At 37.9% G+C, this 21972-nt stretch overlaps 1 protein-coding gene across 6 annotated transcripts in view; it reads right to left on the minus strand.

Annotated features, from left to right (window-relative positions):
* Window positions 1–201: 201 nt before the first annotated feature.
* The window catches only part of SLC16A1 (solute carrier family 16 member 1), a 102029-nt gene continuing 80258 nt past the window's right edge, over window positions 202–21972 (minus strand). For all 6 annotated transcript variants that reach the window (XM_075999988.1, XM_075999989.1, XM_012778444.3 and 3 more), the window contains 4 exons: window positions 17145–17405; window positions 11158–11301; window positions 7064–7930; window positions 202–4322 (listed from right to left, as the gene is read on the minus strand). In XM_075999988.1, the coding sequence (XP_075856103.1) occupies window positions 4048–4322; window positions 7064–7930; window positions 11158–11301; window positions 17145–17361 (1503 nt within the window). In that variant the 5' untranslated portion in view covers window positions 17362–17405 and the 3' untranslated portion in view covers window positions 202–4047. The remainder of the gene's footprint in view (window positions 4323–7063; window positions 7931–11157; window positions 11302–17144; window positions 17406–21972) is intronic.

Raw genomic sequence — 21972 nt, forward strand, 5'->3', positions numbered from 1 at the left:
TGTTACTTCCTGTCAAGCACTGAAATAGTGATCGTAGTTATACAAGTCTATCATTAACCTCTTTCTTCATTCCTTCTAGGTAAGTGCCTGCCTTGATTATTAAAACAAACCATGTTGCAAAGGTGAGAATTTACTGATAATTTCCTCATCTTTCTAAGCAAAAGTGTATGTGTGTGGGGGGAGGGGAGGGGAATACCAGCACTGATGATTAAATTTATTATACTGGGAACCATTTCCTAAGGAAGGTAAAACCCAGACATTTACGTTTTTCATACAGACATGCAACCAATACCCAATTTATCAATCAGAAATCCAACACAATAAAACATTACTTCATACAAAAATATTAAATGTCTTTTAACAACTTTCTTCCTTTTCAAAATACAGGGTAACATTTTAATATTGACATATATATCTTGATATAGACATAGACTACTAAATTCAGACAACCTAAGAATCCAAACAGAGAATCCTTCATTGATGTGACTAAATCAGGGATAAAATACCTCTGAATTTCCCATAATTTGTTTTACCATCATCCTTTCATTAGTACTTTTTATACAAACTATTCATTTATCTTGGCTAGTTAAGATAGTTTAATTATCAATAGATTTGAGTATAACATGATAATGTGGTCCAGTTTATGTTACCATGATCTGCAATTATCCAACTTATCAGTTTCTCAAATAATTCCCCTGCTTTGACTTGGGAGCCGTTTCAGAGTGTGTACTCTTGAACAGTCTCACGCCTTTTTGGGCACTGTAACTACCTAAGAGTTGAATAACTTCTCTCTGTGACTTACAGAGGGTGTGGGGCAGAGAAAAGGAGGAGATAGGCAGGTGTTCTATGCATACATCTATTTTCCCAAAGCAGACACTGAAACCATGTGAACTGAAAACTTCAAATGGAGTCAGTCTTAAGATGCAGTAAGGGACAACAGACAGGATCAGAAAGCCCAGTTGCTCCCAGTGTTGACTTGAAACACAGAGATGATAAGCTGATTGTTAATAAGGAAGAGATGGCACAGAGTAGGCCTGTGTTGAGTTTTAGTGTTTGCTCTGTTGCCAATACTGATCTTGAATAAATCTCTTAAGCCTGTATATTCAGGAAGGAAAAGTCAGGATCGAAGGGTGATAAGAAGTATAGTTTGAACTTTGAGCCAGTTATATAAGCTTGGAGATATTGCAGGTTCAGTTCAAGACCACCGCAATTAAGTGAGTATCACAATAAAGCAAGTCATACAAACTTTTTGGTTTCTCAGTGCATGTGAAAGTTATGTTTACACTATATTGTAATCTACTAAGTGTGCAATAGCATTATGTCTGAAAAAAGTACATACCTTAACTTAAAAATACTATATTGCTAAAAAATGCTAATGAAGTGAGCACAGTCTGTCAGAAAAAATGGCACCAAAATCAAATTTGTAAAAAAAAAAAAAGCAATATCTGCTAAGTACAATAGAAGGGGGAATGCCTGGTACTATCTTTTGCTTCTGAATTCAGCAACTTCAGAACCCTTCCTTCTAATGAGTGGTGGTTAATCTGCATCACAAAACCCTCATGCCACTAAGATTCAACTAGTGAACACAGAACTAGCAGGGTCTACTATGTGGATGTAGCTTCTACAGTCACAATGGCGGAAAATAATTCTTTACACTTGCTTATTTGCTTTACTTTTTTTTCTTTTTACACTTCCTTTAGTTACATTCCCTTACCAACAGTAATTCTCATTTTTATAGAAGGGAAAAGAGGTACAAAGAGTATAGATTTGGGTCCAAGGAAAATGGCAGAGTCCAAAATGGGGCCAAGCCTACCAATAGTCTCAGCAGGCTTCTCCCTTAAAACTCCTCCTCCACCTTTCATAACACTCAGGCATACAAAGGGAGTTTTTCATTATGTCCTTAAAGTTAACTGCTCTGGACTTCAATTAGATGGTAGATAAATTTCCCCCATGCTTATCTTAAAGCAAAGGAGGGGAAGGGAGAAAATTAAAAAATAAACAAACCATATATACAAATCTCAAGGTATATACACTGGATGATTTAATACAAGCAAGGGCCAAACTGAAATCTGATAATGAACATGAAGAAGACATGGCAATATTTTCTTCAATAAAATAAACATTTAGAGGGAGAAACATTTTCTAAAAAAAAAAAAAAAAAAGTTTATTTGGAAAACTTAGCCCCTTATACAAGGTTATTGTATCTATACTTTCACTCTGTCAATTACAGTGGTATTTTAAATGCATTGAATATAATTTATTGAATGACTATATCTTTCTACCTCAATTTAAAAGATATTAGACTAAAAAAATATTTACAGTTTTCATTCTGGTCCACCCTCCCTCCTATACTTATAGTGAACCCATTTCTCTACTTTTCAGGTAAGTGAAAAGGGTCACAGAATTTTTAGGTTTGTGTGGAGAGTATGAATGTATCCAGTAATTCTAAGCATAACAATTTTTTTAAGGCCTTCGCAGAAAACAGAAAGGGAATTACTTATCAAAACTAAGCACACAGGCTGGGCGTGGCGGCTTATGCCTGTAATCCTAGCACTCCAGGCCGAGGTGGGCGGATTGCTCGAGGTCAGGAGTTTGAAACCACCCTGAGCAAGAGTGAGACCCCATCTCTACTATAAATAGAAAGAAATGAATTGGCCAACTAATATATATAGAAAAAAATTAGCCAGGCATGGCAGTGCATGCCTGTAGTCCCAGCTACTCAGGAGGCTGAGGCAGGAGGATCGCTTGAGCCCAGGAGTTTGAGGTTGCTGTGAGCTAGGCTGATGCTACGGCACTCACTCTAGCCTGTGCAACAAAGCGAGACTCTGTCTCAAAAAAAAAACAAACTAAGCACACTTAGTAGCTTCCCTCCCAATCTTATCTTTATTGGTTTGCCTGGTGCCAAATTTTTCTGGCCCTCTTTAATTTGCAAACATTGAAAAAAATTTAAAAAATACCAAACACATACAAACTGAATATCTCACACATAGCTCTAAGCTAGAAGCAAATATAAATGGGACCACTGTGAATCAAAGGGGAAAAATTCCAGGAAAAAAAAAAAAATTCCAACAGTCTCACATATTAACGGAGGTTTTGGAAAAACCTAGGCTGAATTTAGCTGATGTTTGAAATATCTGTCTACATTTAATTATATGTGTTATATTTACTGAGGAGGCACAAACAGATAGTTTTGATATATAGCTTAACGGATTTTAATACTAAGTTTTACAGTTTGAAAAATAATACCACATGATTTCAAAAAGGGCAATGATCTATAACTACTCAATGTGTCTTTGAACAGGGGAGCAAAAGTAGTAATTTAATGAAAACAACCTTCAAGCACTTACTTGGCTTCTAATAAGCATCCCAAGAAAAGGTACCTGAGGGGTGTTAACAAGCACAATGTGGCTAGAGCAGCCAAGATGTTCCCCAAGTTTTATGCTTTAAATTTTGCAAATACATAGCTAGCAGGCACATATGCCAGGCAACTACTGCTGCTAGAAGATATGAGTCTGCATTTTGTAAAACCTCCAACTTTCAACCAATATTTCTATTCATAAATCTTCCAGTGAAAATGTCTGAGAATATATTTACAAATAGCAAGGAAGCAAGATTAATTTTAAATTTTAGATTTGCCTCAAACAAGTTAGTTATTTTTCCTTTTAACATGATACTCAAAATTGATGAATTCAACAGAATGGTTTTAAAAGTTAAGGCCCTCTAAAGAGTTCTAGAGACTAAAACTTAAGGCACATATTATAATCTTCATGACACTGTTGAAAACTAAGAATAAAACAAAACAAAACAAAACCTACTTCCTTCCCTCATCCTTTGCCACCAACCACTCCCTCCCCAAAGAATATGGCATATTTAATTCAGGCTATTGGTAAGGAGTGAAACAAAAATTTCATCAATGAACACCTGGTATGATTTTCACATAAATGTCCACTATCTGCATTAAGCACCACTGGTAGATGACAGGCCAGTAGAATATTTTCAGATATCTTGAGTCATGAACTGCTCCATTTACCCTTCAGCCCCATGGGTTCAGACTGGACTCTCCTCCTCTTTGGGGCCTCCTTCTGTGCCTTTCTGGTCTGGAGATTCTGCGGCTTTAGTAACTTCTTTTGGCTTCTCAACACCATCTATACTGGTTTCCTCCTCCTTACTTTCCTTTTTCTCCTCCTCTGCTTTCTGTTCTTTTGCCAAAAGTCGATAATTGATGCCCATGCCAATGAAGAGATAGACACCTGCAATAATTAGGATTGCACCGCATGCCCAGTATGTGTATTTGTAGTCTCCATATTTGTCATTGAGAGAACCTAAACATGTTAAAAAAAAATAGTTAGGTGGGTAAGAGTAAACAAGGTTTGTTTTCCCAAACAAAGCTGAAAGATCCACTCAGAAAGATGTCAATCCAATCATCACAGAGCCCACAAATGACAAATTAGTATCAAAAGGAACTGTTAAAAATTATCTGGTCTTCTGTTTATAATATCTCACTTGGTCAGGAGTTTGAAATTAGCCTGAGCAAGAGTGAGACCCCACCTCTACTGAAAAAAAAATATAAAGAAATTAATTGGCCAACTAAAAATATATAGAAAAACTTAGCCAGGCATGGTGGCGCATGCCTATAGTCCCAGCTACTTGGGAGGCTGAGGCAGCAGGATTGCTTAAGCCCAGGAGTTTGAGGTTGCTGTGAGCTAGGCTGACGCCACGGCACTCACTCTACCCTAGGCAACAAAAGCAGACTCTGTCTCCACACACAAAAAAAAGACCATAGACCTATTCCAATTAGCCAGGCAAATGCTGTTTCCCTATCAGCATTTCCAAAGAGTGTTCCTGTGAACGTTTGTCCTATGCTAAAAATGTATCAGCAATACCTTAATACCATTCTAAGTGTTTAATCCTTAAACAGATTTTATCATCCCCATTGGAGAGATGTAAGAATTGAAGCACAGAGACATTAAAGCTAATAAAGTGAAATAGCTTGTCTGTAAACCCAGGAAGTCTGACTCTGAAGTCTGCACCCTTAACTACTGTGCTATAGGATTCTACTCTAATGTTTCAAAAGTCAAATGAATTTGGGAAATGTAGTATCATATTCTTTTCTATTAAATATTCACGATGTACACTACCATAAAAAGCTTTGTGAGGTCCTATAGTAAAGAAACTTAATAAACTTGGTGTTTCCATACTTTTTTTTAGTCATGAAACTCTTGTTAGAGTAAAATTTATTAGCCTCTCATCAAACTAGTATCACCTGAAATAAACTTTGGAAAACTCTACACTTAAACAGCATATACCAGGCACTGGCTCTGCTAAGCATGGAGGACAAGGATGAGCAGAGGTGATAACATCTACAGTCAGTGGAGAAGAGAGATATTAATCAAATATTTTAACTACACAAACTGTGATAGTGTTACAAGGAGGGTTTTGAAAGCAAATAATAGGCAGTTGGGACCAGCAAGTGGGATCAGGAAGGCTTCTCTTAAAGTGTCAACTACCTTGAGATTTGCAGGAAGATAGGAGTTATTTAGGAAAAGGGGGGGTGGGAAGAGGATCCAGGCAGAACAGCAGTGCAAAGGCACAGTGGTAGGAGGAAGCAAAGTGTGAGAGGGGAAGGAAGAAGGGCCAGGTTGCTGAAGCAGAGCGAGCAAATGGCCAGTTGAAGGAAATGAGGCTGGGAGACAGGTGAGACCACGCCATGCAGTGCCTTTCAAGCCACATTAGGGAATTTGATCTTCACCCTAAGAACAATGGGAAGCAACTGGAGAGTTTTAAGAAATCTCTAAGAGTTCTGAACTGGAGACTTTGAAGAGATTGAAGTGGATATAGGTAAACAAGTTAGGAGCAGCCCAAATAAGAGATAGGAGCTTTGGATAAAGGTGGTAGTTGTGATAGAGACAAATGGACAGATTAGAAAAAGACATAGGAGATAAAAACTGACAGGACTTGGCAACTCATTGGGTTATGAGGTGGAAGGAAGAGAGCAATATCAAAAGATAGCTGCAGATCTTCTATTATGTAACCTTACTCCCCAAATCAAAATTCCCAAAGTATAATTCACATCTATAAGGAGGGTCAAATTATTTTTTTCATTGTGTGTTATCTATTGGGCTATTAATTGAAAGATGGAGTATTTAGTAATGTTAAGGAATAGTTCCCAAATTATAATTGATTTACTAGCTGCATAATCTTAGCCAAATTATTTCACCTCTTGATGCTTCTATTTCTTCATTTATGAAATGCAGACTACAACAGTCCTCCTATCTGATAGCCTTATGAAATACAACAGGATATAGAAAATGGTTAGGACAGTCTCTGGTACACTGTGAGCTTATGTGGTAGCTATTATTATACTGTTACTACTGAAATAAACTCCACTATTAAAATGTAATCATTACCAGTATGTTAAAGGTAGAGTTGTTTTTCTATAGTAAGCCTGTTAGTTTTATGATCAAGAAAAACAAATTTTAGGTGGCTCATGCCTATAATCCTAGCACTTTGGGAGGGTGGGTGTGAGGATTGCTTGAGGTTAAGAGCTAGAGACCAGCCTGAGCAAGAACAAGACCCCATTCTCTACTAAAAAATAGAAAAAATTAGCTGGGCATGGTGGCATGTGCCTGTAGTCCCAACTACTTGGGAGCCTGAGGCAAGAGATTTACTTGAGCCCAGGAGTTTGAGGTTGCAGTGAGCTATGATGATGCCATTGTACTCTAGCCAGGGCAACAGAGTGAGACTCTGCCTCAAAAAAAAAAAAACAACCAAAAAAAAACCCAAAAAAAGAAAAAAGGAAAAAAGAATAAACAAATTTTAAAAACCATTGATATCTGTAACAATATTTGATCCCTTTTTGGCTTGATGGTTCAATTTAATTTGATTCTGTAAGTATTTGAGCAATTATAGTGTGTTAAGCATTGTATCAACACTAAGGGTACAGAAATGAGAAAGAGCTGGTCTTAGTCAAACAGTTCACCAATCTCTGCTTTCTATCACCTTGCCAATCTTATATGTCTGTTTTATGATAACAGAACTACAGAGGTAGGGAGACATACTATACCTAAAAGTGGTGGCCCCAGGAGGACAGGACAGCATTCCACAATGGTCACCAATCCCACAGCGCTGGAGAACCTCTGGGGTCCAACGAGGTCCATCAGTGTTTCAAACAATACGGAGCTGAGCCATCCAAAGGCAAATCCAAAGAATCCCGCATAGATACAGAACCCAACGTAGCTGGTGGATAATGGTGCTAGCAAATGACACACTCCATTTGCGATAACAGAAGCAGCAAAGAAATACTGAACTCGAGGTCTTATCCACTTTGTGTTGGCTACAAGTCCCATGGAAGGTCTGGCAACCATGTCAACAAAAGCCAAAATGGAAAGAAGGAAGGCAGACTTCTCACTAGAATAATGCTGACTCTTACCATAATTACTAAGAAAGACTAAAGGTGTAAAGAGTCCAAAAAACATAACCACATTTCCAGACAGGTACAGCAAAAAGCCTCTGTGACTGAACAGGGATAAGTCCAGGAATTTATTAATTGTTTGAAAGGCTGATTGTTTCTCTTTTTTGGGGTGTCCTCCAATAAGATCTGTATTTGCATCACTTGTACTTTTTTTTGCATCAGATTTTCCAGCTTCCTCAAGAGAATCTTTACTTTTATCTTTCCCTGCCTTAGTTGGCTTCGGCCCTATTGGTCGCATCAGGGATCCAGCTACACAGCAGTTTAGTAGTAAGCCTCCAAGAATTAGGAAGCTTCCTCTCCAGCCAAAGATACCGAAGAAAGCTTGATTGAGCGGGGCCAGGGTAGAGAGGAACACAGGGCTTCCTGCCATAGCTAGTCCATTTGCCAGTGGTCGCTTCTTGTAGAAATACTTGCCAATCATAGTCAGAGCCGGGTTCAAGTTGAAGGCAAGTCCAAAACCTGTGGAAGAACATGAAAAAAAATCCCACATACTGTAATATACTTCAGAAATATCTATGAAATTACTGAACCAGACAATAAAACTTAAAGGCATAAATAATGGAAAGGAGACAAAAATCCTCATTATTAGAGGAGATGTTATTTAGTGGTTTATAGACTGTGTTCTAATAAAGACTATATGGGTTTCAATCTCAGCATCACACTGGCTGTGAAATCTCAGATGTGTATACCCTCTTATGACTGTTTCTTAATATGTAGAACAGGCACAGGGCACTGGTTTGAGGAAGAAAAGTTTTGTAAAGCACTTAGAACAGTGCCCAACATGTAGTAAGCACTCAATAAATGTTAGTTATTTTATTATAGCTGTTTTTATTATTTGAAGATGAATAACTATTTTGTCAAATCTAACAAGATCACCAGAATGATTTTTATAATCATAAAAATCATTAAGTAGATAATTATCGGACAGAGATAAAAACAGATTTATAACAGAAAACACAATACTAAATGATCTCATTCACTATAGCACCAAAAAATAAAAAACATGCAATTTATAGGGCCCAAATTGTGAAATTTTCCTGAAAAGTCAGTGACTTAAAAATAACACGCAAAGTTTTAGGAAAATAAAACACAAAACTGTCAAGATGTCAAAGCTTCCCAAATGAATGCACTAAGTTAATGTAATCCAATGAAAATGTCACTGGATTTTTTTTTTTGAGAGAGAGTCTCACTTTGTTGCCCAGGCTACAGTGAGTGCCATGGCGTCAGCCTAGCTCACAGCAACCTCAAACTCCTGGGCTCAAGCAATCCTGCTGCCTCAGCCTCCCCAGTAGCTGGGACTACAGGCATGTGTCACCACGCCCAGCTAATTTTTTCTATATATATTAGTTGGCCAATTAATTTCTTTCTATTTATAGTAGAGATGGGGTCTCACTCTTGCTCAGGCTGGTTTCGAACTCCTGACCTCGAGCGATCTGCCCGCCTCGGCTTCCCAGAGTGCTAGGATTACAGGCGTGAGCCACCGCGCCCGGCCCAAATCAGATATTTAAATGGCTTTATAAAAGCTACAATCTTTAGAACAGTGTGGCCCTATCTTGGGAATAGGTAAACAGTCATCAATGAGAGTGGACAGAAAGTCCAGGAACAGAGCTAAAATAAAGCTGGTCACTCCCTTACTTCAAACCTCCACGACTTCCTATCTACAACCTCTGCCCTGGCCCTTACTTGCCTATCTGACCATTCTCACATGTGCTGATAAGCTCTAGGGTCTATGGTCCCCTAGATTTTCATAAAACTGGTTCCTTATTGTTATTTTGATCTCAACTTAAAGTCATCTCTTTAGGGAGCTCATATATGGTGAGCCTGCCCAGGTCTTCCCTATTATAACACTTCATTTAAGGCTTTGTATAGCATGTATAACCCCTCGATATTTTTCTGTTCTTTTTTCTTTATTATAGGCAAGGTCTCGCTGTGACCCAGGCTGGAGTACAGTGGCACAATCATAGCTCACTGTAACCTTCAAGCCCTGGCTTGAGCAATCCTCCTGCCTGAGCCTCCTGAGTAGCTTGGACTACAGGTATGTGCCACCATGCCTAGCTAATATTTTTCTTATTTATTCATGCATTTGTGAGTTGTACTGTCTGCCTTCTCTCAATAAAGAGCATGACTTTTCCTGACTTGTTGCTCTATCTCCACAGTACCTAAAATGGTTCCTGACATACATAGTATTCTTGTTCAATCAATATTTGATTAATAAATTAATAAAAGGTAAAATGAACCAACTTATTAACCATGTGAGAATATAGGTATTATTTTTTCTTTTCTGTCAGATGTTTTCACTTGTTCAGAATTTTTATTTTGTTTTTGTTTGTTTGTTTTTTGAGACAGAGTCTCGATTTGTTGCCCAGGCTAGAGTGAGTGCCATGGCGTCAGCCTAGCTCACAGCAACCTCAAACTCCTGGGCTCAAGCAATCCTGTTGCCTCAGCCTCCCCAGTAGCTGGGACTACAGGCATGTGTCACCATGCCCGGCTAATTTTTTCTATATATATTAGCTGGCCAATTCATTTCTTTCTATGTATAGTAGAGATGGGGTCTTGCTCTTGCTCAGGCTGGTTTCGAACTCCTAACCTCGAGCAATCCGCCCGCCTTGGCCTCCCAGAGTGCTAGGATTACAGGTGTGAGCCACTGCGCCTGGCCCATTCAGAATTTTTAAATGTAAAAATTAAATGTACTAAAAAAAGTGGACAAATATTTTCATGATCTTGCAATGGGAAACAACTTCATAAGGATAATACATGAGACAGAAACCATAAAAGACTGAGAAATTTGAATACACAAAAACTTTAGATATTGAATGATGGGGAAAAGTGGGAAAAAACAACTTTAAAAATAATTTTAAACAAAATTCAACATCAAAAATCAATTAGGGGCTGGGAGCGGTGGCTCACACCTATAATCTTAGCACTCTGGGAGGCCGAGGCAGGCGGATTGCTCCAGGTCAGGAGTTCGAAACCAGCCTGAGCAAGAGTGAGACCTCGTCTCTACTATAAATAGAAAAGAAATTAATTGGACAACTAAAAATATATACAAAAAATTAGCCCGGCATGGTGGCACATGCCTGTAGTCCCAGCTACTTGGGAGGCTGAGGCAGAAGGAGCGCTTGAGCCCAGGAGTTTGAGGTTGCTGTGAGCTAGGCTGCCGCCACAGCACTCACTCTAGCCTGGGCAACAAAGTGAGACTCTGATAATCCGTCCCCTCTTTTTTTTTTTTTTTTTTTTTTTTTTTTTTTGAGACAAAGAGGGGACGGATATATCCTCTATTCCCTCAGACATGTTATCTGGACATTCTATCCAATAATTTCTGCTTTTATGTTTAACACTCTCTCTTGCTCTAATGGAAGCCTATTCTCCTTGGGAGGAAGAGGCAAAGAGAATAAGTTGCTATATATTGTTTATCTAACACCATTATCTATTAGGATAAGTAATGCAATCATCTCTTTCAATTCATTCATTCAACAAACAATAAACACCTATTATATTATAGCAATTTCTTTAAAAGTTTCTTTTCTAGTACTCTTAAATTAATTTGTCTATAGCTCTTCAAAATGATAGTCAAATAATTTCTATATGGAAAGAATTTCACTCAAAAGATCTGAAAAAAGAATACAAGTGAATACCAAATAGCCAGCAATAAATTAATACTTGAAAATGAATCAATAGCAACTCACCTCCAATGACTCCAATGCAGAAGTAAAGTTCCTGTACAGTGTTACAGAAAGAAGCTGCAATCAAGCCACAACCTGCCAAGCAGCCACCAACAATCATGACTGGACGACTGCCATATTTATTCACCAGGATACTGCTGATGGGACCTAAGAGATAACCCAAATTTTAGTAGTATAAAGGAATCTATTCCTTCACATCTATACAAGGCATGAATTACAGTAAATCACAAGTCCTCTGAAGTAAACAAAAGGCAATGATAATGTTGCTTTCTATAATAATAATTTCTAAGTATGTATATTGGAAAATAAAGATACTAGAAAACTTTAATTGTCCATGTTCTATATCTAGAAATGGATGGAATTTTACTAAAATATTCAAAACTTGAATTTATCCATTATCTTCCTCTTTTAAGGCAAGAAAGCCTGAAAACACCTCAGTAATGAATGTTCACAGGGTTCTTGATATAAAGAGTTTGCTCTGTTTTAATTTTTAGATAGACACGTATAAGATGTATGAACACCATCTGAATGGGTTTGAGAGTATTTATGCAGTATCATAAATGTGGTTTGTGCCATATTTTTTAAAAAGAAGGGAAAAAAGACAAATATACACAATCATTATTTCCAAGTTTAAGTAGTTTTGCAATTAGGTCATTTCGATTAAAAAAAATTATTCCTAGTTACAGCTAGATGTTTCAGGTACTGAACCAAATATATCTTTTAGAATTGCTTGGTTTCATGCCTATATAAATATGTTTCATGGTAGCAATACTGTGAAAAAATGCTTGCAAGAGAAGATTAAGTCAGATAACAGTCAATATAACCTTGGATCTAACAACTCAAAAGTAGATAGATCAAAGAGTGACCAAGGTTCTAAGAAAAAGAAAAAAAAAAAACAAACAAAAAGTAGATAGAAAATGGAGTATTATCCAAGAAAACCAGATTAAATTTCTTCAGCTAAATAGATGCATATTAAATAATATAAGTTTTTCTTGAATATGAGAGAAAGGAAATAAATGAAAAGCCTTATAAAAACCAGGAGAAGATTTTAAGTATTTCATGTATCAGTTTTGAAAACAAAAACAAATGGGCTCTCTCTTCTTACTTGCTACAAACAGTTATAATCTGTAATTTGCCTTTTCCAAATTTATAAATCTTTTTTTTTTTTTTTTTTTTTGAGACAAAGAGTCTCACCCTGTTGTCTTGGCTAGAGTAGAGTGGCATCATCATAGCTCACAGCAACCTAAAACTCCTGGGCTCAACCGATCCTCCTGCCTCAGCCTCCTGAGTAGCTGGGACTACAGGTGCATGCTACCACGCCTGGCTAATTTTTTCCATTTTTAGTAGAGATAGAGTCTTGCTCTCACTAATGCTGTGCTCAAACTCTTAAGCTCAAGCAATCCTCCCACCTTGGCCTCCAAGAGTGCTAGGATTACAGGCATGAGCCACCATGCCTGGCCCCAAATTTATAAATCTTAATTTTAAGAAAGTCTTATTCAAAGACAGTAAGTCGATTTTTTTTTTTTTTTTTTGAGACAGAGTCTCGCTTTGTTGCCTAGGCTAGAGTGAGTGCCGGGGCATCAGCCTAGCTCACAGCAACCTCAAACTCCTGGCCTAAAGCGATCCTACTGCCTCAGCCTCCCAAGTAGCTGGGACTACAGGCATGCGCCACCATGCTCGGCTAATTTTTTCTATATATATTAGTTGGCCAATTAATTTCTTTCTATTTATAGTAGAGACAGGGTCTCACTCTTGCTCAGGCTGGTTTTGAACTCCTGACCTCAAGCAATCTGCCCGCCTTGGCCTCCCAGAGAGCTAGGATTACAGGCGTGAGCCACCACACCCGGCCTCGATTTTTAAAAATACATATTGAATGTACATTTTTAGAATACACTAATGATCATATGTTGACATATTCTATTTCTATAAACACTATGCAAAATTCTGAAGTTACTTATATTCTAGTATTACTATTCAGAGTTGTAGTATGGTGTATTAATATTAAAAGGACAGGTTCTGACCCCAGGGAATCCTAATTCAAATTATGATCATACTACTCTCCTCTCTTTGTTCTTCAGAGGTTATTATTAATCTATCTCATACGGTTGTTGGAAGAATAAAAAATGAACATAGGTGAAGTATTTAGCAGGTCCTCGATAAATATTGGCAGGGATAATGATACTAGTGTATGTTCTTGTGGTTTCATGTACTCTCTCCACCCCCCCATCTATATAGGTATAGATATAGATATATGTATGTATAGATACATAAAATAAGCCTGTATGAAGGAATTAAGTCTTCTGATTTACCCATGTATTCCAGGGGACCCAGTCTCTCTAAGGTGCTAGATCAAGAACTGACTGCCAAGAGAGACTTGAGGCTCAACCCAGGATGTGCATAACACATTATTCATTGCTACCTTCTAAGTCACTGCTATGGTCTGAATGTTTCTATCCCTCCAAAATTCACAAGTTGAAACCTAACCCCCAATATAAGAGTATTAAGAGGTAGGGACTTGGGGGAGAGGGGCACGGGCAATATATATAACCTTAACACTTGTACCCCATAATATGCTAAAATAAAAACCAATAAAAAAAGAGGTAGGGACTTTAGGAGGTAATTAGGTCATGAGGGTGGAGCCCTCATGAATGAAATCAGTGCTCTTATAAAAGAGGCTTGAAGGAATTTTTCTTCCCTTCCGCCATATGAGGACACATACAGAAGGCACCATCTATGAGGAATGAACCCTTACTAGACAGTGAATCTGCTGGCAATTTGACCTTAGACTTCTCAGCCTCCAATGTGAGCAATAAATGTCTGTTGTTTACAGATTACCCAGTCTGAGATATTTTATTGCAGCAACCTGAACAGACTAAGACAGTCACTTTATGAAAATATTAGGTCACAGCTGATTTGAAAACAATTTGATTTTATAGTTTGTATAAGATGAAAGAAATGAATAGTGAAAGAATATTTATGAAATATTTCCATATAAATTAGTCATGAGATTTTGTACAATCAGAATTACAAAGATCAATACTGCCACACTGTTGACTCTGTGATGTATTAATAGAAGTTAACGCTGTAAATGTTGCAATATTTGAAATTTCAAACCAGGAATGTTAAGATGAACACTGTGGAACTAAAAATATGTAAATTCATACTTTCATGTTAAAAAAAAAAGGAAAAATGAACCAAAAGTAGGCAATTAATTTCTCCTCCCCCCAAAATATGCTCTAACAATCATCAGTTATATATCTCTGATCCAAAGCACTAATAAAGAAAATGAAACCAATCATAGCTCAAAACATTACTGATGAAAATTCTTAGGGGACATACTACTTAGAAGCCAATCAAAACAAAATAATCCATTTAGTAAAAATTCTGCAATAAGGCTCATGATAGGCAATTTGTCTTTTAGAGTTATTTCTGGAAGGATGGCCCTAATTAACTATCATTAAAAATATAAAGGGTACTGTTTATAGGTCTATTGTAACACAAACTCAAAGAAATGTGCTAGTTATCTCACTAACAGGGTAAGGACAAAGAAGGAACTGTTTCCCCCAAGGAAAGTGTCATGTGCAATTAGCACAACTGACATCACTTACTTTTGATGCAAAACTCAAGTGGCTCTAAAGCTCTTTGATGGCACAGAATTGGAACATGTGAATCTCTGGTTTGTAGTCAGCTTAAGGATATACTAAAGCCAGGTGTTGTGGCCCATTCTTTAGCAATCTGAGAGGACAAGGTGGGAGGAATTGCTTGAGGTCAGGAGTTCGAGACCAGCCTGAGCAACAGTGAGACTCTATCTCTACCAAAAACAGAAAAAACTTAGCCAGGTGTGGTAATAAAGGCCTATAGTCCCAGCTACTTAGGAGACTGAGGAAGAAAGATCACTTGGCTCAAAACTCTGAGGTTGCTGTGAGCTATGATGATGCCACTGTACTCTAGCCAGGGCAACAGACTGAGACTCTGTCTCAAAAAAAAAAAAAAAAAAAAAAAAAAAAAAATTGGTTGCATCTTAGCAGCCTAAGGCTAAGTTATTTACAGTGGAAATGCAGAATCCTTACATGAGCTATTAAAGAGCTACATGAGAATAATCTCAAGTACTAAACTGCCACCAAAAACAAGATTAACGGAAGTGAAAGCATGGCTAAATAAGTAAGAGCCACTGACAATCCCAGTATAGTAAATGAATATACTTGGCTTTGGAATCTCTGTGAACTATCCAACTACATATTAATATTTTAATATGTAGGATGTAGGATTTTTAATGTGTAGGATTAATATTTTAATATGTAGGATGTATTTTAATATGTAGGATAGGATGGCCAGGTGTAGTGGCTAACGCCTGTAATCCTAGTGCTCTAAGAGGCCAAGCAGGAGGATTACTTGCGATCAGGAGTTTGACACCACCCTGAACAAGAGCAAGACCCCATCTCTACCAAAAATAGAAAAAATTGACCAGGTGTGGTGGTGCACACCTATAGTCCCAGCTACACGGGAGGCTGAGGCAGGACGATCGCCTGAGCCCAGGAGTTTGTGGTTGCAGTGAGCTATGATCATGCCTTTGCACTCTACCTGGGGCAACAAAGACTCTGTCTCACCAAATTAAAAAAAAAAAAATAGTATTATGATACGATTTGACTTTTACATGTTAAATTGTGGTTTGATATCCCAAGGTGAAACAAACAGTATTTTATTTTTATTTTTATTTTTTTTTATTTTTTTCCAAAATCATGGCTTGTTGAATAAACAGTATTTTAAATGATGTTAAGTGAGCAACTTACTCTTTGAATTTCCTTCACAACATGCCAAAGAAACAGAAGGGAAATAAATGAAATCCTTTTAGGACTCACAAAATCACAAGGAACAGCATATACAGATTTTACCTGAGACCCTGAACTTTGCTATTCAGATAGACTGATTTATTTTAATTCTTCCAATATCAATTTTTAAAAATCTATATGTATGTTTACATTTCATGAGTCTAGCAGAGAACAAGAAAAACTAGTTGTGCACACAACATTCTTTTTTTTTTTTTTGAGACAGAGTCTCGCTTTGTTGTCCAGGCTAGAGTGAGTGCCGTGGCATCAGCCTAGCTCACAGCAAACTCAATCTCCTGGGCTCAAGCAATCCTACTGCCTCAGCCTCCCAAGTAGCTGGGGACTACAGGCATGTGCCATCATGCCCGGATAATTTTTTCTATATATATTAGTTGGCCAATTAATTTCTTTCTGTTTTTAGTAGAGACAGCGTCTCGCTCTTGCTCAGGCTGGTTTCAAACTCCTGACCTTGAGCAATTAGCCCACCACAGCCTCCCAGAGTGCTAGGATTACAGATGTGAGCCATCGTGACCGGCCCACACATCATGTTTATGAGAGTTCTTTCAGCTCAATGATACTTGAGTTGAAGTAAATCAGGGCTCCTCACATTTCTCATCTCTGTTTTGGAATACTATAATGGAACAAACACAGCAAGAGTTGCCATTGTTATCAAAAATGAAAAATGTGACTCTAAACACAAAACTTTGAGAAATAACACTCAAAACATCTCACTGAATTTTTTTTTTTTTTTTTTTTTTTTTTTTTTGAGACAGAGTCTCACTCTGTTGCCCGGGCTAGAGTGCCATGGTGTCAGCCTAGCTCACAGCAACCTCAAACTCCTGGGCTCAAGCAATCCTTCTGCTTCAGCCTCCCAAGTAGCTGGGACTACAGGCATGTGCCACCATGCCCAGCTAATTTTTTCTATATTTTTAGTTGGTCAATTAATTTCTTTCTATTTTTAGTAGAGATGGGTCCTGCTCTTGCTCAGGCTGGTTTCCAACTCCTGCCCTTGAGCGATCCGCCCACCTCGGCCTCCCAGAGTGCTAGGATTACAGGCATGGGCCACTACGCCTGGCCTGAATAAGTTTTTTTTTAAAGTTATATGGTACAGAGATTCTGGCTGCTTAAAGAAAATTAAAATAGCACGCTTTAATGGGTACTTACCTCCACCATACATAACAGCCAACATGATAGAGGATATCCATGACACTTCACTGGTGGTGGCATGGAATATCCCTTCAATCTCTTTGAAGAAGACAGTAATAGATTTGGGAAATGCATAAGAAAAGCCGATGGAAATGAAAGCTCCAACTACCACTGCCCACCCCCAGCCTCCATCTGGGGGGGTGTATCCAACTGGACCTCCAATTGCCGGTGGCATTTTAAGTGTAGATGAATTCCAAAATGCAATTCAAATCCAAATATCTGAAAGATATAAAATTAAATTAGTATATCAGCACAAAAACTCTTTTGTGAAGTAATACACATTTTTTAGTCTTTATCTCCAATTCTTGGCAGAGCTCCTAAATCCCTTATAATTTCCTGAGTTATAAAGATTATAGGAGCATCTTTTTTATAATATTTGGTTTTTGCACAGAACTCCTAAAACCCTTGGAGTTTCCCAAGTTACAGAAGTGTCTTTTGTTCATAACAAGCCCTTTCATCACACTTGAGTTTATGCTAAAGAGGTTGACTTCAGGTAAGGGACCTAGATAGTTTCAGTCACTAGAAGGACCAAGTAATTACAGGAGGGAAACTTCAGCCCCATCTACCAATCTCCAGGAAGGGGGTGGTGGTAGTTGGAAATTAAGCTCCATAAAAACTCGAACAGGGCTGGGTGAGGTGGCCAAGGCAGGAGGATCGCTTGAGGCCAGGAGTTTGAGACCAGCCTGAGCAAGAGCCTGTCTCTACAAAAAATAGAAAAATTAGCTGGGTGTAGCCATGCATGCCTGTAGTCCCAGCTACTCAGGAGGCCAAGACAGGGGGATCACTTGAGCCTAGGAGTTTGAGGTTGCTGTGAGCTACAATGATGCCACTGCACTCTAGCCCAGGCAACACAACGAGACTCCATCTCAAAAACAAAACAAAAAAGAAAACAACTCTTGAACCAATTGAATCCATGTGTAGGGAGGATGGTACACTCTAACTCCATAGGGGCAGAAGCTCCTGCACTTGGGGACTCTTTCAAATCTCACCCTACGTACCTCTTCACCTGGCTATTCATATGTATCCTTTATAATAAACTGGTAACTGCATTTCCCTGAGTTCTGGGAACCTTCCTAGCAAATTAATCAAATCCAAAGAGTGAGTAGCAGGAATCCCAATTTATAACTGGTCAGTCAGAAGTATAGGTGACAACCTACCACTTATGATTGGCGTGTGAAGGGGGGGCAGTCATGTGGAACTGAGCCTTTAACCTGGGATCTGACTCTAACTCAGGTGGTTAAGTTCAGAATTGTGTTGGATTACTGGATATATACTCCAATTTGGTGTCTGTTGTTGTATTGCTTGGTGTGCGCAGGGGAAAAAAAAAAACCCCACACATCTTGTCTCATAGTGTTCTGTGATATGGGTGAGTGTTAACTGTTTAAGAGAAGAAAAGTGTTTTTTTTCCTTCAGGACTTTATACCTAGATCTCAAGTAAATGAATAAATGAATTGTTTTTTCAATGTTACTTGTCCAATAGACATCATAAAGACATTATCCATAAAGGTCTTAGAGTCATGGTATTGCCTGTAATTTTTCTGTAGCTTAAAAGAAAATAGATTCTCACCATTTAGGAAACCACAACTGAGATAAATCCCTTTTAGTAAATATACCCTTTGTACTTTGAATAAGCCTACTTATTTTGGCAGTCAATATCACAATTCCAGCCAGGTGTGGTGGCTCACTCCTGTAATCCTAGCACTCTGGGCAGCCAAGGCGGAAGGATCACTCAAGGTCAGGAGTTCGAAACCAGCCTGAGCAAGAGCAAGACCCTGTCTCTACTAAAAATAGAAAGAAATTTATTGGCCAACTAAAAATATGTTGAAAAAATTAGCCAGGCATGTTGGTGCATGCCTATAGTCCCAGCTACCTGGGAGGCTGAGGCAGAGGATTGCTTGAGCCCAGGAGTTTGAGGTTGCTGTGAGCTAGGCTGATGCCATGGCACTCTAGCCAGGGTAACAAAATGAGACTCTGTCTCAAAAAAAAAAAAAAAAAAAAAAAAAAAAATCACAATTCCTCAACTTACTATACATAGGTAACTAAATGTCTCACTTGACTTATCTACTTGTAAAATTTATGTAACACACAAACACGTCAGGTTTTAATACAGCCATTATACGTTTTTCCCCTTTCCCAAAATGTATTCTTCAATACTTTCTTTTTACCTTTTCTTATTTATGGCTGAATTAAAGTATTATAAAATAGGTACCTGACTCACCAGATATGTAGCAATTTACAAAATAGAAGATAATTCTGAACACATAAGATTTTCATTTAATGGGCTGAAAAACTGTCAGAAAAGTTTCCTTTTATCTAATTACTTAGATCCTTGGTATTTTTTCTCCATTATATGACAAGAAAGGCAAAAAGCTAACCAATACAGTTAAAATTCACAAATTTGAATTATGATATCAAAAGACAGTAGTTTGAAATAAAAAAATATTCCTTTTTCTTGAAGTCACCTAGTACTAAGGAATTAGCATGGTTAGAAAATGAAACTTTCTGTTAGATTATTAATAAGGAGCAGATGGGAGTGAATGTTTGGTGGTAGCTTATCTGTTTTTTCATGGAGCGCTCATTTAATTTATTTAACCCAACTTCCACCCCATATTAAAACTCATCCTGTGTATCAGCATATCCATTTTGGGTTACTTTCACACAGATCATATTACAGCAATAAATACAGGCCAGAGATGAGAATGTGCTGGATCTCATCTGATCTCAGCAGCTAAGCAGGACTGGGCCTGGTTAACACTTGGATGGGACAAAACAGATCAGTGGCCACCAATGGTTGGGAAGAGGAGACTGACTGCAATGGGCATTGAGAGGACTTTTGGGTGATGGAAATGCTCTATATCATTATGATGACAGTAGTTACTCATCAAGCTGTACATTTAAAATTGGTAAATTTTATTGTATGTAAATTATAGCTAAGGGTGATCAAATACAAAAAAGTTCAAGGACAGTGCCAAGGGGGATAATATTTGTTCTGTGACACAAGGAGACAACACAGAAGTAAAAGGAGATGGCAGGCAAATTTCTCTGTCTTTATCTGCATGGTGAAAAGAAAGAGGAAGAAGACAAAGCAGAGGTGGCAAAGAAGATAGATAGAAGACTCTCTCTTCTGAGAATTCACAACTACAGGCCAGTTGGGAGCTCATGCTTGGCAGATTATCTGTGGGAAACCTTTGTTGTTCTTCCAAAGATATACCATCTTTGATTTTGCTAGCAAAGATTTCCCATAGACAAAGGCCATGAGTAAAGCCAATCTAACAGATTAGATACTTGAGGACTATAGATATTGTAATATGAATATTTAAATGACTATAGGCATGAAATAAGGCATTTAAAACATTAGAAAAATACCAAGATACAACCAAAAGAGATTAGTCAATTTGAAACAACTTCTAGAAATGAAAAGTACAGTTAATGAAATTAATAACAGGTTAACTAGCAGATTGGATGTGGCTGGATACAGAATCAGTAAACCTGAGGAATAGGTTTGAAGAAATTAGGCAGAATGCAGCAGAAAGGGAACGCTTCATTCTGAAGCTATAAGAGAAAAGGCTTTAGAATGGGAGGATCTGACATTTATCTAATGGGACTTTGTAAGAAGAGAATAGAGAGTGAACAAGAGGCAATTTTCAAGGGTTAATTGGCTACAAATATTACAAATTTGATAAATAAGGATTCTCATTTGAGGAAACAAGAAACATCTTAAATAGCAACTATTTAGAAAATACAGATTACAGTACTAACAGATAATCAGCTGACAAAACAAACTTCTCATCAATCTTGAAAAATTTTGAGCTACTGTCTTGAAATATTGCTTCTTCCCCGTTCTCTCTTTCCACTCCTGAGACTCCACTTGGTTGTGAGTTGAACCTTCCCATGGTATCTACTTTCCTTTTTTATTTATGTATTTATTTTTATTTCATCATATCATGGAGGTACAAATGTTAAGGTTACGTATATTGCCCATGCTCCCCCTCCCCCGAGTCAGAGCTTCAAGTGTAACCATCCCCCAAACGTTGCATATCTCACTCATGGTGTTTGTATATATTCATCCCCTCCTGATCCCTCCCACCCGCCCGACACCCGATAAATGTTTTTCTTATATGTCCACTTAGTTGTTGATCTGTTAACACCAATTTGCTGGTGAGTACATGTGGTGCTTGTTTTTCCATTCTTGAGATACTTCACTTAGAATGGGTTCCAGCTCTATCCGGGAAAATACAAGAGGTGCTATTATCACCATTGTTTCTTAAAGATGAATAGTACTCCATGGTATACATATACCACATTTTATTAATCCACTCATGAATTGATGAGCACTTGGGTTGTTTCCAGAGCTTTGCAATTGTGAATTGTGCTGCTATAAACATTCGAGTGCAGGTGTCTTTTTCATAAAGTGACTTTTGATCTTCTGGGTAGATGCCCAGTAGTGGAATTGCTGGATCAAACGGTAGATCTACTTGTATCGCTTTAAGGTATCTCCATGTTGCTTTCCACAGAGGTTGCACTAGTTTGCAGTTCCACCAGCAGTGAATGAATGTTCCCATCTCTCCGCATCCACGCCAACATTTATTGTTTGGGGACTTTTTGATAAAGGTCATTCTCGCTGGAGTTAAGTGATATCTCATTGTGGTTTTGATTTGCATTTCCCTGATGATTAGAGATGTTGAGCATTTTGTCGTATGTTTTTTGGCCATTACTCTGTTTTCTTTTGAGAAGTTTCTGTTCATGACCTTTGCCCATTTTTTGATAGGGTTGTTTGATTTTTTTC

Source organism: Microcebus murinus, chromosome 2 (assembly GCF_040939455.1).
Source record: "Microcebus murinus isolate Inina chromosome 2, M.murinus_Inina_mat1.0, whole genome shotgun sequence".
Taxonomy (NCBI): domain Eukaryota; kingdom Metazoa; phylum Chordata; class Mammalia; order Primates; family Cheirogaleidae; genus Microcebus; species Microcebus murinus.